Here is an 18,102-nt window from a genome sequence, read left to right as displayed (position 1 = left end):
GCATTTATTGAGCGCTTACTATGTGCAGAGCACTGTATTAAGTGCTTGGGAAGTACAAATTGGCAACATATAGAGACAGTCCCTACCCAACAGTGGGATCACAGTCTAAAAGGGGGAGACAGAGAACAAAACCAAACATACTAACAAAATAAAATAAATAGAATAGATATGTACAAGTAAAATAAATAAATAAATAAATTTGATTGTATTTATTTAGTGCTCACTGTGTGTAAAGCACTGTACTAAGTCTCCTCTAGACTGTGAGCCCATTGTTGGGTAGGGACTGTATCTGTTGCCAAATTGTACTTTCCAAGTGCTTAGTACAGTGCTCTGCACACAGTAAGCGCTCAATAAATATGATTGAATGAATGAATGAATGAATGAATGAATGGGAGAGTATAACAACAAACAGACACAACCCTGCCCATAAGGAGCTCACAGTCTAGAAGGGGAGATAAACATTAATATAAATGAATACATAGATTAAATAAATAAATGAATAACTAAGTAGTTATAGTTAAGGGCAATCCAAACAAATAGACACATTTCCAGGCATTTACAGCAAGTGGTAGTTGGAATACTATCTCACCGGTTTTAACGTGAATTCAAGACTTTAAGAATATCATTGGATCATCTATTGAGACAATTCCTATGTTATACTCTATTCTACTTTATTTAAGCAAACTCCATTTCTGAAATAGATTATCTGTAATATTAATTTGCTAGTCATTCTATTTCCTAAGAGTTAGAAATATTTCTTTTTTTTCCGTCTTTTCCGCCAGTATGTTCTTAATTCGGGACTTATATCAGGATCTACTCATAGAATGAAGGTGTTTTGAGGAATATTTACCGCTCATCCTCCACTACCTATTTACTATATTCTTTCTATAGATTTTTAGTCGAAAGTAATGCATTACTGGAGATGACACAGTCATTAAATGGGTAAGGACTGTCACTATATGTTGCCAAGTTGTACTTCCCAAGCGCTTAGTACAGTGCTCTGCACACAGTAAGCTCTCAATAAATACAATTGAATGAATGAATGAATGAATTTAACAGCTGCCAAAAAATTCTTTGATTTTTTCATGAAGCAGTTGAGGGAACTAAAATAAATGATATGCAAAATGGATAAAAAAGATTCAGTTTTATTCTTCAATATTGAGATATTAATATGATTTATACAAAAAGTATATTGTGTTGTGACCAATCCTTTCATGCAGCGAGTTCAAGCATCACAAAAGTATTTCTTTCAAGTCCACTCTGATGCCGATAATAAAAAACAAACAATAAAACACATGGCTCATTTATCATGTCTTCTCAATAAACAAATAAATGAGCCTAGAATAATTATGTGTTTCTTTTCAGGACAGCCAATAATAGACATTGCTATACTTTGCTACCACCCTGTTTTCGTGGCTCAATGGAAAAAGCCCGGGCTTTGGAGTCAGAGGTCATGGGTTCAAATCTCAGCTCTGCCACTTGTCAGCTGTGTGACTTTGGGCAAGTCACTACACTTCTCTGGGCCTCAGTTACCTCATCTGTGAAATGGGGATTAAGACTGTGAGCCCCACGTGGGACAACCTGATCACCTTGTACCCTCCCCAGAGCTTAGAACAGTGCTTTGCACATAGTAAGCGCTTAACAAATGCCATCATCATTATAATTATTATTATTAATAAATGCCATTATTATTAAGTGCTTAGTACTGTGCTCTGCACACAGTAAGCGCTCAATAAATACGATTGATTGATTGATTAATTAACACTTTCTTAACCATTCTTTTGTTCAAAACAATTGCCTTGGGCCACTATGTTAAGAACACTGTCTAGTGACCTCAGAATAAGGAGACACGGGTTCTAATCCTACTCTCTAGTCTCTAGTCTGTAACCTTATTGTGGGCAGGAAATGTATCTGTTATACTGTTATAATGTACTCTCCAAAGCACTTAGTACGGTGCTCTGTAAGCAGCAAATGCTCAACAAATACAATCGACTGACTAACCCTAGCTATGACATTGACTTTGACCTTGGTCAAGTCACTTAAGTTCACTTTGCCTCACTTTCCTCATCTGTAAAATGTTTTTTTTTCTTTTTCCATGGTATTTGTTAAATTCTTACTATGCACCAGGCACTGTATTAGGTGGTGGGGTAGATATGAGTGAATCAGGTTGGACACAGTACGTGTCCCATAGGGGTTCACAATCTGAATCCTCACTTTACAGATGAGGTAACTGAGGCACAGAGAAGTTAAGTGAGTAGCCCAAGGTCACACAGCGGACAAGGGGCAGAGCCGGGATTAAAACCCACGACCTCTGACTCCCAAATCCGGGCTCTTTCCACTAAGCCATGCTGCTTCTCCCTCCCCCTAAGATGGTGAGGCCCATGAAGGACAGGGGCTGTCTGATGTGATTATCTTTTCACATAGTAAATGCTTAACAAACACAGCAATTATTCTTACTGAACTGATTAAGGGAGATCATTTTATTTATTTATTTATTTATTTATGATGGCATTTATTAAGCGCTTACTATGTGCAAAACACTGTTCTAAGTGCTGGGGAGTTTACAAGGTGATCAGGTTGTCCCACGAGGGGGCTCACAGTCTTAATCCCCATTTTGCAGATGAGGGAACTGAGGCCCAGAGAAGCGAAGCGACTCGCCCAAAGTCACACAGCTGACAACTGGCAGAGCCGGGATTTGAACCCATGACCTCTGACTCCACAGCCCGGGCTCTTTCCACCGAGCCACGCTGCTTCCCCAATAATAATGGAATTTATTAAACGCTTACTATGTGCAAAGCACTGCTCTAAGTATTGGGGAGGTTACAAGGTGATCAGGTAGGCCCATGTGGGGTTCACATCCTCATTTTACAGATGAGGTAACTGAAACCCAGAGAAGTGAAGTGACTTGCCCAGAGTCACTCAGCTGACAGTTGGAGGAGCCGGGATTCAAACCCATGACCTCTGACTCCAAAGCCCAGGCTCTGTCCACTGAGCCACGCTGCTTCGATCATCTTCGACTCCTAGCAACTCCACAGGACACATGTCTCCCAGAACGCCCCACCTCCATCTGCAATCCTTCTGGTAGTGTATTTAGAGGGTTTTCTTGGTAAAAAATACAAAACTGACTTACCCTTGCCTTCTTCCACGCAGTCAACTCGAGTCTCCGCCCTCCACTCGCTCCCATGCTGCTGCTACTGCCCAGCACAGGTGGGTTTTGACTTGTAGCAGATTGTCTGACACTTGCTAGCCACTGCCCAGGCTGGGAATGGGATGGGTAGGCCTCTGCTTCATTTTTCCTCTCATAACCGAAACTGGTAGAGTGCTGGAAACTCTCCAGGTGCGGTCCTGGGAGGACACTGAGGTTTCTAATGAAAATAAATGTCGTTCCCCGTCCGTGGATTCCAATCAATCAATCAATCAATCGTATTTATTGAACGCTTACTATGTGCAGAGCACTGTACTAAGCGCTTGGGAAGTACAAATTGGCAACACATAGAGACAGTCCCTACCCAACAGTGGGCTCACAGTCTAAAAGGGGGAGACAGAGAACAGAACCAAACATACCAACGAAATAAAATAAATAGGATAGAAATGTACAAGTAAAATAAATAAATAAATAGAGTAATAAATATGTACAACCATATATACATATATACAGGTGCTGTGGAGAAGGGAAGGAGGTAAGATGGGGGGATGGAGAGGGGGGGAAACCCCCCCTTCCAGAAACCCTGCATTCCCATGCTGGACGAGGAGCAGCCCAGAGTCCACATCATCAGCATCAATCGTATTTATTGAGCGCTTACTATGTGCAGAGCACTGTACTAAGCGCTTGGGAAGTACAAATTGGCAACATATAGAGAAAGTCCCTACCCAACAGTGGGCTCACGGTCTAAAAGGGGGAGACAGAGAGCAAAACCAAACATGCTAACAAAATAAAATAAATAGAATAGATATGTACAAATAAAATAAATAAATAAATAGAGTAAAAAATATGTACAAACATATATACATATATACAGGTCTGGTCTTTCATTTGGCTTTCAGTCCATCAATTAATCAATGGCTTATATTGAGTGTTCATTGTGCGTGCGGAGTCCTGGGTGAGTAGTAATAATAATGATGGCATCTATTAAGCACTTACTATGTGCAAAGCACTGTTCTCAGCGCTGGGGAGGTTACAAGGTGATCAGGTTGTCCCACAGGGGGCTCACAGTCTTAATCCCCATTTTACAGATGAGGTAAATGAGGCCCAGAGAAGTTAAGTGACTCGCCCAAAGTCATACAGCTGACAATTGGCGGAGCAGGGATTTGAACCCATGACCTCTGACTCCAAAGCCCTACTGAGCAAGTTAGACATATTCCCTGCCCACAGTGATCTTACAGACTGGAGGGGGAGATAGATATTAATATAAATATATAGATTATGGATATGTACATAATAATAAATAATAATAATGGCATTTATTAACCACTTACTACGTGCAAAACACTGTTCTAAGTGCTGGGGTAGATACAAGGTAATTAGGTTGTCCAAAGTGGGGCTCACAGTCTTAATCCCCATTTTACAGATGAGGTAACTGAAGCACAGAGAAGTTAAGTGACTTACCCGAAGTCACACAGCTGACAAGTGGCGGAGCCGGGATTAGAACCTACGACCTCTGGCTCCCAAGCCTGTGCTTTTTCCACTGAGCCACATTGCTTAATCAATCAATCAATCAATCAATCAATCGTATTTATTGAGCGCTTACTGTGTGCAAGTGCTGGGGGACTGAGAGTAGGGCGAATAAAGGGTACAAATCAAGTGCAAGGGTGATGCGGAAGGGAGAGGGAGTAGGGGAAATTAGGGCCTAGTCGGGGAAGTTGGCTATGGCCTGCCTCTAGCATGGAACGCCTTCAGCTTGGCTCAGTGGAAAGAGCACAGGCTTGGGAGTCAGAGGTCATGGGTTCAAATCCCTGCTCCACCAACTGTCAGCTGTCTGACTTTGGGCAAATCACTTAACTTTGTGCCTCAGTTATCTCACCTGTAAATGGGGATTAAGACTGTGAGCCCCACATGGGACAACCTGATCACCTTGTATCCTTCCCAGCTTTTAGAACAGTGTTTTGCACATAGTAAGCACTTACAAATGCCATTATTATTATTATTATTATTATCCATCAATTATTCTCCCCTCCTTCGGAACTTTATTGAAGGCACATCGCCTCCAAGAAGCCATCCTTGACTAATCCCCCCCTTTCCTCTTCTCCCACTCCCTTCTGTATCACCATGGTTTTCTCCCCTTACTGAGCCCCCCCCCCCCTTCAGCCCCACAGCACTTATTTACCTATCTCTAATTTATTTATTTGTATTTATTCATTTTAATGTCTGTCTCCCCCTCTAGACTGTAAGCTCATCATGGGCAGGGAATGTGTTTGCTATTATTTTGCACTCACCCAAGCACTTAGTACAGTGTTCTGCACACAGTAAGTGCTCAATAAATATGAATAACATCTTGCCCACATCCTGCCTCTGGCCTGGAATGCCCTCCCTCTTTATATACGCCAGACAATGACTCTCCCTCCCTTCAAAGCCTTATTGAAGGCACATCTCCTCCAAGAGGCCTTCCCTAAGCCCTCCTTTCCTCTTCTCCCACTTCCTTTTGTGCCACCCTTTCTTCCTTTATTCGTACCCCGTCTCAGCCCCACAGCACTTATGTACATATCTGTAATTTTATTTATATTAACATCTGTCTAGGCTGTAAGCTTGTTGTGGGCAGGGAATGTGTCTATTATATTGTACTCTTCCAAGCACTAAGTACAGTGCTCTGCACATAATAAACACTCAATAAATCCACTTGACTGTCTGGAAGGCCTTTTGGAGGAGATGTGATTTTAATAAGACTTTGAAGGTGGGGAGAAAGATTGTTTATCAGATGTTGAACGGGAATAGAGTCCCAGGCCAGAGGGAAGGGGCTGGTGGCAAGATAGTGGAGACGGAGGTACGATGACTACGTTGGTGTTAGAGGAGTAAAGTGAATTTGCTGGTTTGTAGAAAGGAATCAGTGAGGTAAAAGGAGAGGGAAAGTGATTGAGTGCTTTAAAGCTGAGGGTAAGGAGTTTCTGTTTGATGTGGACGTGGATGGACAGTCACTGGAGGTTCTTGAGAGTGAAGAAGTGTGGATTAAATGATTTTGTAGAAAAATAATCTGGGCAGCAGAGTGAAATATGGATTGGAGTAGAGAGACGAGTCAACAAGGAGGCTGATCCAGTAGTCAAGGCGGGATAGGATGAGTGCTTTGATCCACATGGTAGCAATTTGGATGGAGAGGAAAGGGCAGATTTTGGCAGTGTTGTTTTGTTTTTATGGTATTTGTTAAGCACTTACTATGAGTCAAACACTGTTTTAAGCACTGGGATAGATACAAGTGAATTAAATTGAACGCAGTCCCTCTCCCTTATGGGGCTTACAGTCTAAGTAGGAGGGAGAACAGAAGACCTGAGGCACAGCAAAGTTAAGTGACTTGACCAAGGTCACACAGCAAACATTTAGCAGAGCTAGAAGTAATAATAATAGTAATGATGGCATTTATTAAGCGCTTACTATGTGCAAAGCACTGTTCTAAACACTGGGGTGGTTACAAGGTGATTGGGTTGCCCCACAGGGGGCTCACGGTCTTAATCCCCATTTTACAGATGAGGTAACTGAGGCACAGAGAAGTTAAGTGACTTGCCCAAAGTCACACAGCTGACAAGCGGCAGAGCCGGGATTAGAGCCTATTACCTCTGACTCCCAAGCCCGGGCTCTTTCCACTGAGCCATGTTGCTTCTCTACTCCCGCTGAGTGGAACCCAGGCCCTCTAAAGCCCAGGCCTGTGCCCTTTCCATTAGGCCATACTGCTCGTTTAGGTAGAACTGACAGGATTCAGTGACAGATTGAATATGTGGGCTGAAAGAGAGACTTGAGTCGCGGATAATGCCAAGGTTATGGGCTTGTGAGGAGGAGAGGATGGAAGTGATGGGAAAGTCGGAGATGAGGAGTTCTCTTTTGTACATATTAAGTTTGAGGTGCTGGAGGGATAGCCAAGTAAAGATGTCCTGAAGGCAAGGAAAAGTGTGAGACTGCAAAGAAGGAGAGGGATAAAGCTAGAGATGTACGTTTGGGAATCACCTGCATACAGATGGTAGTCGAAGCTTTGGAAGTGAATGAGTTCTGCGAGGGAGAGGGCTGGAGATGGAGAATAGAAGGGGACCCAGAACTGAGCCTTGAGGAAGCCCCCAAAGTAAGGGGGTGGGGGGCAGAGGAGAAGCACGCGACAGAGACTGAGAATGAGCGGCCAGAGAGATCGGAGGAGAACCAGGAGAGGACAGTGCAGTGAGAGGAGAAGGGGGTGGTCCACAGTGTTGAAGCCAGCTGAGAGGTCAAGAAGGATTAGAAGAGAATGGAAGCCATTGGATGTGACAAGAAGATCATTGGTGACATTCGAGGGGGCAGTTTCTATGGCGTGAAGATGGATTTGACAAGAAGATCATTGGTGACATTTGAGGGGGCAGTTTCTATTGCGTGAAGAGGGCAGAAGCGAGATTGGAGGGGGTCAGGGAGAGAATCTGAGGAGAGGAAATGGAGGCGTAAAGCTACAAACAAATACTGAACACTGTCACAGACAAAGATTCATTCATTCATTCATTCAATCGTATTTACTGAGCTCTTACTGTGTGCAGGAAAGATCACATAGATGCCACTCTAGATGAGTGATGTTGATAATTAGTTCCTTTATGAATGGAAGGACACACACATTTGCGTTTATTTATTTTTATAAGCCCTTTGCAAATACAAAATACTTCATAATCAGACTATATTTTCATAGGCCAAGAAAAGTGATTGTGTAGTACATTATTATTATTGTTCAGTGAATGACTTTACTCAGGTTTTGAAATGCATGCAAAGAAAAATATAACAAAGTTCTTATATGCAAAGAATTTCATTTGTCTTTTGTCTTCATCCAAACTCCTTAATATTTCCTTTTCTGTTTCTGATTTTCTGTGACAGTGTATCCATGATAAAGCTAGAACACCAAAGGTATTTCTTTGCATATTTTAGTTGATTACATTCAATAGTAAAAGCTCTTCTTTAGGTGCTTGGTAGAATAATTCCTTTGTTCATATTTTATATTTTGCATCTTTGCTTTATTGAAAATCACCTATCAAAATCCTTTTCCAAGATCTTGCCGAATATATGCTTCCACCATCTGAATAAAATTTTTCATTTTAATCCACCATGTGAATTACAGGAATCTCTAAGGCTAGGATTGAGAGAAGTGCAAACGGTAGGAAATCACCGGAGATAAATACAACTGCCAGCCACCGGGCAATAATTGGCTCCAGATCAAAGACTCGATTCCCCGAGCATCTTACTGGTACCCTTGCAACATTGGTGGAATCCAAGGGAAAGCCTGCGAAGTTTGCCTTATGTGAAATATTGCCCATCAAGTGATTAGTTTATCATTACATGCAATTAAGACTATTTGATCCAGAGCACAATAATCATAAATTTCGCACAAGATAGTTTCCAGCTTCTGTGAAAAAACCCTTTTAAACTTAATCTTCAAAATGTTCTTCATCCTGGTTTCTGTAAGGTGGAACTACAGAATCCACTTGGCTGCAAGAAGAAGAAATTTTTTTTAAAAAGGTAGTTAGTCACCCCATCATTATCCATCATGAGTTATCTGTAATTTATGTATTTGTATTGTTGCCCATCTCCCCCATCTAGAGTGTAAGCTTGTTGTGAGCAGGGAATGTGTGAATGAGTTTGTTTATTATGTTGTACTCTCCCGAAGAGAAGCAGCGTGGCTCAGCGTAAAGAGCACGGGCTTGGGAGTCAGAGGTCATGGGTTCCAATCCTGGCTCTGCCAATTGTCAGCTGTGTGATTTGGGGCAAGTCACTTCACTTCTCTGTGCCTCAGTTACCTCATCTTTAAAATGGGGATTAAGACTGTGAGCCTCACGTGGGACAACCTGATCACCTTGTATCCTCCCCAGCGCTTAGAACGGTGCTTTGCACTTAGTAAACCCTTAACCAATAATAATAATAATAATGCCTTTGGTTAAGTGCTTAGGAGGTGCCAGCACTGTACTAAGTGCTGGGCTGGATAAAAGTAAAGCGGGTTGGACTTTGTCCCATGTGGGGCCCACAGTTTCAATCCCCATTTTACAGATGAGGCAACTGAGGCCCAGAGAAGTGAAGTAACTTGCTCAAGTCAGGGAACAGACAAGTGGCGGAGCCGGGATTAGAACCTATGACCTTCTGACACCCAGGCCCGTGGTCTACCTACTCCGCCATGCTGATTCACTTAGTACAGTGCTTTGCACAAAGTAAGTTATCAAAAGATACGATTGAATGAATGAATGACTAGATTTCAATGAAGACAGGCTGTGACTCAAAACATTTCTCAAGTGTTTAGTTCGGTGCTCTGCACACAGTAAGAGCCCAATAAATATGAACACTGTGAACACTGTGGCCTTTGGCAATAATAAAAATAATGATGGCATTTATTCAGCGCTTACTATGTGCAAAGCACTGTTCTAAGCACTGGGAAGGTTACAAGGTGATCAGGTTGTCCCACGGGGGGCTCACAGTCTTAATCCCCATTTTACAGATGAGGGAACTGAGGCCCAGAGAAGTGAAGTGACTTGCCCAAAGTCACACAGCTGACAATTGCCGGGGCCGGGATTTGAACCCATGACCTCTGACTCCAAAGCCCTTGCTCTTTCCGTTGAGCCATGCTGCTTCTTACCTTTCACCTTTCATACCCTTTCACCGCTACTCACCTGTCCACCTGTCTGTCCTCTTGAATAGGACAGCCATCAGAGCCACACACTATCATCCAAGGCTCTTTTCTGAGCCTCAAATGTGGAAACTGAGGCCCAGGACCCCCCCTCCCTCACACCAGAACAAGAAACAGTTGGAAACCCAAGGTGACACTCTACTTGCAAAAATTCCAGCCATTCTGCTGGACGCTGAGGCAGAGATAATAATAACAATAATGGCATTTATTAAGCACTTACTATGTGCAAAGCACTGTTCTAAGCACTGGGGAGGTTACAGAGTGATCAGGCTGTCCCACGGGGGGCTCACAGTCAATCCCCATTTTACAAAGGAGGTAACTGAGGCACAGAGAAGTTAGGTGAGTTGCCCAAAGTCACACAGCTAACAAGTGGCAGAGCCAGGATTTGAACCCCTGACCTCTGACTCCAAAGCCCGGGCTCTTTCCACTGAGCCACGCTGCTTCCTTTTCATTTTTATTTTTCGGATTTAAGAACCATTTGAACTTATCTTTCCTTCTCAGAATAATAATCACTCATAAATATTGTAGTAGTTGTAAAGCGCTTACTATGTACCAGGCACTGTTCTAAGTGCTGGGGTTGATACAAGTTGACTGGTTGAACACAGTCCCTGTCCCTTATGGGGCTCATAGTCTTCATCCCCATTTTACAGATGAGGGAACTGAGGCACAGAGAAGTTACATGACCTGCTCAAGGTCACATAGCAGACAAGTGGCAGGGCTGGGATTAGAACTCAGGTCCTTCAGACTTCCAGACTCATGCTCTACCCACTAGGCTATGTTGCTTGGGGCCCTGGGGCCATGCTTTTCTTTTCCTTTGCTTTATAACCTCCTCAGTAGTTATTTTATGTGAAGCAGACACTCCGGTAACGCTTACCATAATGACGAAACAGCAGCCTGGTCTTGTGGAAAGAGAACAGGCTCGGGAGAGAGAGGAGCTGGATTCTAACCCAACCCTGACTCTGTCACTGCTGTGTGACTTTGGGAAAGTCACTTCACTTCTCTGGGCTTCATTTCCCTCACCTGTTCTCCCTCTTTCTTGGACAATGAACCCCATGAGGAGCGCGATGATCTTGTATCTCCTACAGTGCTTGGCATACAGTAGGTTTAGCAAATACTACAACTATTATGATGATGATGGTGATGAGGTTTCACCTTCTAATAATAATAATAATTGTGGTATTTGTAAGTGCTGGCTATGTGCCAGGCAGTGTTCTAAGCCCTGAGGTAGACACAAGCTAATCAGTTCGGACAGAGTCCCTGTCCCACATGGGGCTCACAGTCTTAATCCCCATTTTACAGATGAGGGAACTGAGGCACAGAGAAGTGACTTGTCCAAGGTCACACTGCAGATAAGCCCCACTGAGAGCTCATCCCAGACTGAGCTCCCTTTTTCCTCCCCTTCTCCTCACCGCCCCCCCCCCGACCCTACCTCCTTCCCCACAGCACCTGTATATATGTTTGTACAGATTTATTATTCTATTTTACTTGTACATATTTACCATTCTATTTATTGTGTTAATGATGTGCATCTAGCTTCATTTCTATTTGTTCTGATGACTTGACACCTGGCCACATGTTTTGTCTTGTTGTCTGTCCCCCCCTTTCTAGACTGTGAGCCCGTTGTTGGGTAGGGACCATCTCTATATGTTGCCAACTTGGACTTCCCAAGTGCTTAGTACAGTGCTCTGCACACAGTAAGCACTCAATAAATACAACTGAATGAATGAATGAAAAGTGGCAGAGCCGGAATTAGAACCCATGTCCTTCTGACTCCCATGTGCTCTCTCCACTAGGCCATGCTGCTTTTAACGTGAGTTCTGCCTCTCTGTTAGAACTGAGATTCCACTTTTACTTCAGGTAACAGCCTCGTGGGGATGGCAGATATTTTTTTATGGTATTTTGAAAGTACTTATTATGTGCCGGCCACTGTACTAAGGGCTGGGGTAGATACAAGCTAATTAGGTTGGACACATTACCTGTCCCAAATTGGGCTCCCAAGTCTGACTCTCCATTATTCAGATGACATAACTGAGGCATAGAGAAGAGAAGTGACTTACCCAAGGTCACACAGTAGACAAGTGGCAGAGCCCACTGAGTCTGGTACTACTTCTTCATACCTGCTGGTGCCCATCCTTCCAGGTGGCTCACCTCCTCCAAGAGGCCTTCCCAGACTGAGCCCCCTTTTTCCTCTCCTCCTCCCCATCCCCCCCGCCATACCTCCTTCCCCTCCCCACAGCACCTGTACATTTGTACAGATTTATTACTCTATTTATTTTACTTGTACATATTTACTATTCTATTTTGTTAATGATGTGCATTTAGCTTTAATTCTATTTGTTCTGACGACTTGACACCTGTCCACCTGTTTGGTTTTGTTGTCTGTCTCCCCCTTCTAGACTGTGAGCCCGCTGTTGAGTAGGGACCGTCTCTATATGTTGCCGACTTGTACATCCCAAGCACTTAGTACAGTGCTCTGCATACAGTAAGCACTCAATAAATACGATCGAATGAATGAAAGCAAGAAACAACCTTTGCACTTCTTGTCAACAGTGAGTCCGCCAGATTGTTAGCAGTCCTTCCCAAACCGCAATTTTTAAAGAAAATAATGACATTGAATATTAAGGATGCTTAAATGTCTCAGAATTGCTTTGTGGTAATTTTTTTGCAGGTAGTTTAGAGATCAGAAATCAACTTTAGTCTTCTGGGCTAAACATAGTCTAATTTGCAAGGCCTCAGATTTAGACTCATGCCATCTGAGCATTACCACACAATGGCCACCCTTTTGTAATATTGCTGTTTCTATTCCTGGGAATGAAATTCTAATATTTAAATCAATCCTGTTCTCCCTTTTACTTAAGACTGTGAGCCCCATGTAGTGCAGACACTGTGTCTGATCTGGTTATCTTTTATCTACCCCAGCACTTAGTACAGTGCCTGGCAATCAATCGATCAATCATCAATTACTGCTTGCAGAGCACTGTACTAAGCTCTTTGGAAAGTACAATATAATAGAGTTGGGAGAGAAGCAGCATGGCATAGTGGATAGAGCATGGGCATGGAGGTCAGACGGTCATGGGTTCTAATCCAAGTTCCACCACCTATCTGCTGTGCGGCCTTGGGTGAGTCACTTTACTTCTCTGTGCCTGTCACCTCATCTGTAAAATGGGGATTGAGACTGTGAGCCCCACATGGGACAGGGACTGTGTCCGACCTGATTTGCTTGCATCCACCCCAGCGCTTAGTACAGTGCCTGACACATATGAAGTGCTTAACAAATACCCCAATTATTATTATTATGTCCCCTGCCCACAGGGAGCTTGCAGTCTACAGGGTCACATAGTAAGTTCTTATTAAATGCCATTAAAATCAAAGAATCAAAAAGAATTGTAAAAGCAATGCTCTCCTCCTAAAATAATGATAATAATAATGATGGTATTGTCTGTTGTGTGACCTTGGGAAAGTCACTTTCTTCTCTGGGACTCAGTTACCTGTTTGTACATATTTATTACTCTATTTATTTATTTATTTTACTTGTACATATCTATTCTATATATTTTATTTTGTTAATATGTTTGGTTTTGTTCTCTGCCTCCCCCTTCTAGACTGTGAGCCCACTGTTGGGTAGGGACCGTCTCTTTATGTTGCCATCTTATACTTCTCAAGCACTTAGTAAAGTGCTCTGCACCCAGTAAGCGCTCAATAAATACGATTGATTGATTGATTGATCTGTAAAATGGGGATTAAGATGGTGAGCCCCACGTGGGACAGGGACTGTGTCCAACCTGACAACCTTGTAATAATAATAATAATAATAATATGGTGTTTGTTAAGCACTTACTATGCCAAGCACTGTTCTAAGTGCTGGGGTAGATAAAATGTAATCAGGTTGTTCCACGTGGCGCTCACAGTCTTAATCCCCATTTTACAGATGACGTGAACTGAGGTACAGAAAAGTTAAGCGGCTTGCCCAAGGTCACAGAGCAAACAAGTGGCAGAGCCAGGATTAGAACCCACATCCTCTGACTCCCAAACCCGTGTCCTTTCAACTACACCACACTGCTTCTCTGTCTCCCCCTTCTAGACTGTGAGCCCGCTGTTGGGTAGGGACTGTCTCTATATGTTGCCAACTTGGACTTCCCAAGCACTTAGTACAGTGCTCTGTGCACGGTAAGCGCTCAATAAATACGATTGAATGAATGAATGCATACAGAGCCTGGAACATAGTAAGCGCATAACAAATACCTTATAAAAAAGTGCTTACTGTATGCCAATCACTGTACCTTCCAAGCTCTAGGGTTTAATCAGGCCGGACACAGTCTCTGTCTCATATGGGGCTCACAGTGTGAGTAGGAGGAAGAACAGGTACTGAAGCCTCATTTTACAGCTAAAGAAACTGAGGCACAGAGAAGTTAAGTGACTGGTCCAAGTTCACACAGCACACAAGTGGCGGAGACTGGATTAGAACCCAGGTCTGTTGACCCCCCCAGCTTCTTGCTCTCTCTGCTAGGCCGCACTGTTTCTCTAAACAGACAGTTTTGCCTCCGTTTGAAAGGGAGGCAGCTTCTGTGACTGTGAGGGGTTTTGAGAGAGAATCTCTCACAGGCTGCTCACTCTGTCCGTGAAAACTCTGCAATTCATTTTTTTCTTTGGTCACTTGTCATTTGGCTGAGAGTGGTTCCTATACCCATGGTTCAGGGGGAAAGGGTGTATCTGACCACCAGTCGGACATCATGAAATTATTTCCCACAAAAAAATGATCCTGAAATTCACAGCTGGATTGACTGGATGTGAAAAAAGGGAATTTGGGTTGGGAAAAGAAGGAGAGAGGGACGAGATGAAGGCATATGTATAATAATAATAATAATTGCGGCATTTGTTAGGCACTTATTATGTGCCAAGCACTGCACTGAGTGCTGGGGTTGATACAAGATAATCATCAATCATCAATTGTATTTATTGAGCGCTTACTATGTGCAGAGTTACTATAATCAGGTTAGACATAGTCCCTGTCCTACACAGGGTCACAGTCTTAATCTCCATTTTACACATGAGGTAACTGAAGCACTGAGAAGTGAAGTGACTTGCTCAAGGTCACACAGCAGAGGAGCTGGAATTACAACTCAGGTTCTTTTGACTCCAAGGCCCGTGCTCTATCCACTAGGCCCTGCTGCTTCTACCGAGCCATGCTGCATAATAATAATGGCATTTATTAAGTGCTTACTATGTGAAAAGCACTGTTCTCAGCGCTGGGGAGGTTACAAGGTGATCAGGTTGTCCCACGGGGGGCTCACAGTCTTCATCCCCATTTGGCAGATGAGGTAACTGAGGCACAGAGAAGTGAAGTGACTTGCCCAAAGTCACACAGCTGACAAGTGGCAGAGCCAGGATTTGAACTCATGACCTCTAACTCCAATGCCCGGGCTCTTTCCACTGAGCCAAGCTCCTTCTAAAAGGATAAAACACAGGCCTGTGAGTCAGAAGACCTGGATTCCAATTCCAGCTCCACCACTTGTCTGCTGTGTAACCTTGAGCAAGTCCCTTCACTTCTCTGTGCCTCCATTACTTTATCTGTAAAACATTCATTCATTCAATCAATCGTATTTATTGAGCGCTTTCTGTGTGCAGAGCACTAAGCGCTTGGGAAGTACAAGTTGGCAACATATAGAGACGGTCCCTACTCAACAACGGGTTCACAGTCTAGAAGGGGGAGACAGACAGCAAAACAAAACATGTGGACAGGTGTCCAGTCGACAGAACATATAGAATTAAAGCTAGATGCACATCATTAGCAAAATAAATAGAATAGTAAATATGTACAAGTAAAATAAATAGTGTAGTAAATCTGTACAAACATATTCATTCAATCATATTTATTGAGCGCTTACTGTGTGCAGAGCACTGTACTAAGCGCTTGGGAAGTACAAGTTGGCGACATATAGAGACGGTCCCTACCCAACAACGGGCTCACAGTCTAGAAGACTACACATAGGGATTAAAACCACGAGCCCCATGTGGACTGTGTCCAACCTGTACTTCCCAAGCGCTTAGTACAGTGCTCTGCACACAGTAAGCGCTCAATAAACAGGATTGATTGTTTGATTGATTGGCTGGCATCTACCCCAGTGCTTAGAACAGTACCTGGCACTAGTAAGCGTTTAACAAATACCTTAAAAAAAGGCCCAAAGGCTCACTGAGGCTCTAGTCACAGCCCTGAAATCCACCTACGTATGTGCAGGGGATGGATGTGACAGGATAACTACTTTGATGTATGCTCACAAACCCCAAATCCCTGAAAACAGCTTCACAAAAGGGGCATTCAAATGGTATACAAAAGAGCCAGATTACGAGATGAGACATTAATGATTTTCTCACATAATTACACAAGCAGCTGTGTGAGTTGCAGAGGCCGTGTGTCTCCCTTCCTCCCCCAACCTTCGTGCATCAAAACTGGGGAGAAAGGAAGCAACTTTCCTGGTAGTGTGGGCCCCTGAAATCTGCTCTTGGAATCTGATTTCAATCAATCAATCAATCAATGGTATTTATTGAGCGCTTACTATGTGCAGAGCACTGTACGAAATGCTTGGGAGACTACAAGACGATAGAATTAGCAGACACGCTAGTTAGTTTTACATCACAAGCCAGTGTGTTGCATTGTGTTCACATTTTTGTCACATATAGAAGCAGGGTAGCTTAAAGAGAAGCAGCAGGGCCTAGGGGAAAGAGCATGGGTGTCAAAGGACCTGGTTATAATCATTCATCCATTCAATCGTATTTATTGAGTGCTTATTGTGTGCAGAGCACTGTACTAAGCGCTTGATAATTTTGGCATCTGTTAAGCGCTTACTATGGGCCAAGCACTGTTCTAAGCGCTGGGGGAGATACAAGATCATCAGGTTGTCCCACATGGGGCTCACAGTCTTAATCCCCATTTTCCAGATGAGGTAACTGAGGCATGGAGAAGTGAAGTGACTTGCCCAAAGTCACGCACCTGATAAGTGGCGGAGTCGGGATTAGAACTCATGACCGCAGACTCCCAAGTCAACACTCTTTCCACTGAGCCACGCTGCTTCTCCTGACTCTGCCACTAATCTGCTGTGTGACCTTGGGCAAATCACTTCACTTCTGTGTGCCTCAGTTATGTCATCTGTACATGATAATCAATCAATCAATCAATCGTATTTATTGAGCGCTTACTGTGCAGAGCACTGTACTAAGCGCTTGGGAAGTACAAATAATCATAATGATGGCATTTAAGTGCTTACTATGTGCAAAGCACTGTTCTAAGCTCTGGGGAGGATACAAGGTGATTAGGTTGTCCCATGTGGGGCTCACAATCTTAATCCCTATTTTACAGATGAGGTAACTGAGGCACAGAGAAGTGAAGTGACTTGCCCAAAGTCCCACAGCTGACAATTGGCAGAATGATCCCCATTTTACAGATGAGGTAACTGAGGCCCAGAGAAGTTAAGTGACTTGCCCAAAGTCACACAGCTGACAAGTGGCGGAGCGAGGATTAGAACCCATGACCTCTGACTCCCAAGTCCGTGCTCTTTCCACTAAGCCACGCTGCTTCTCTACCCTCTAGCTGCTGAAATGCAATGGCATTGTAATAATAATAATAGTTTTTGTTAGACACTTACTATCTGCTAAGCACTGGGGTGGACACAAGGTAATCAGGTTGTTCCACGTGGACCGCACAGTCTTAATCCCCATTTTGCAGATGAGGTAACTGAGGCAGAGAAGTTAAGTGATTTGCCTAAAGTCACACAGCAGAGTCAGAATTAGAACCCAGGTCTTCTGACTCCCAAGCTCTTGCCATTCAACCACGCTGTATGCGATGCAACCGTATTTCTGCTACCCACCTTTCACCTTTGAGTAGCAAGGGTCGCAATGGACAGTCTGCTTGTAAATCCAAATGCTGTCTCCGGCTTTCAAATCTTGGAGAGGTCGCGTGCATATTTCACACTTCAGACACAAAAAAACAAAATTCAACACCTTATCTCAGAAAATCAGTTGAAACTCAGAACTCACAGGTGGATTCACTTGAAATCTGAAAACGACCCTGAAAATATAAATCAATCGAAACAGAAACTTTTCCGCAAAATTTATGAGCAGGGGGATTTTTTCATTATAAAATATTTCCTTCTAAATATTGATTTTTCATAGTAAGTTACAGTTTAATACATTTTTATGACCTCTGTTAAGATTTTACCAGGTGCCAGTCACTATATTAATAATAACAATAATAATGGCATTTATTAAGCGCTTACTATGTGCAAAC

General features: G+C 43.2%; 1 protein-coding gene and 1 non-coding gene across 2 annotated transcripts in view; both read right to left on the bottom strand.

Moving 5' to 3' along the window:
• Positions 1-3,217: 3,217 nt before the first annotated feature.
• Positions 3,218-3,355, bottom strand: LOC119923694. Its single transcript, XR_005448937.1, has one exon. It is a non-coding gene; the product is annotated as a small nucleolar RNA SNORA7 (small nucleolar RNA).
• A 4,422-nt stretch (positions 3,356-7,777) lies between these two features.
• SCEL (sciellin) overlaps positions 7,778-18,102 on the bottom strand; it is a 184,279-nt gene continuing 173,954 nt past the window's right edge. The window contains exons 41-42 of the mRNA XM_038742716.1: positions 17,684-17,786; positions 7,778-8,635 (exon numbers count right to left, since the gene is read on the bottom strand). Coding sequence (XP_038598644.1) covers positions 8,619-8,635; positions 17,684-17,786 — 120 coding nt within the window. The 3' untranslated portion in view covers positions 7,778-8,618. The remainder of the gene's footprint in view (positions 8,636-17,683; positions 17,787-18,102) is intronic.

This window comes from Tachyglossus aculeatus, chromosome 2 (assembly GCF_015852505.1).
Source record: "Tachyglossus aculeatus isolate mTacAcu1 chromosome 2, mTacAcu1.pri, whole genome shotgun sequence".
Classification (NCBI taxonomy): domain Eukaryota; kingdom Metazoa; phylum Chordata; class Mammalia; order Monotremata; family Tachyglossidae; genus Tachyglossus; species Tachyglossus aculeatus.
This window is presented reverse-complemented; position numbering and strand designations above follow the sequence as displayed.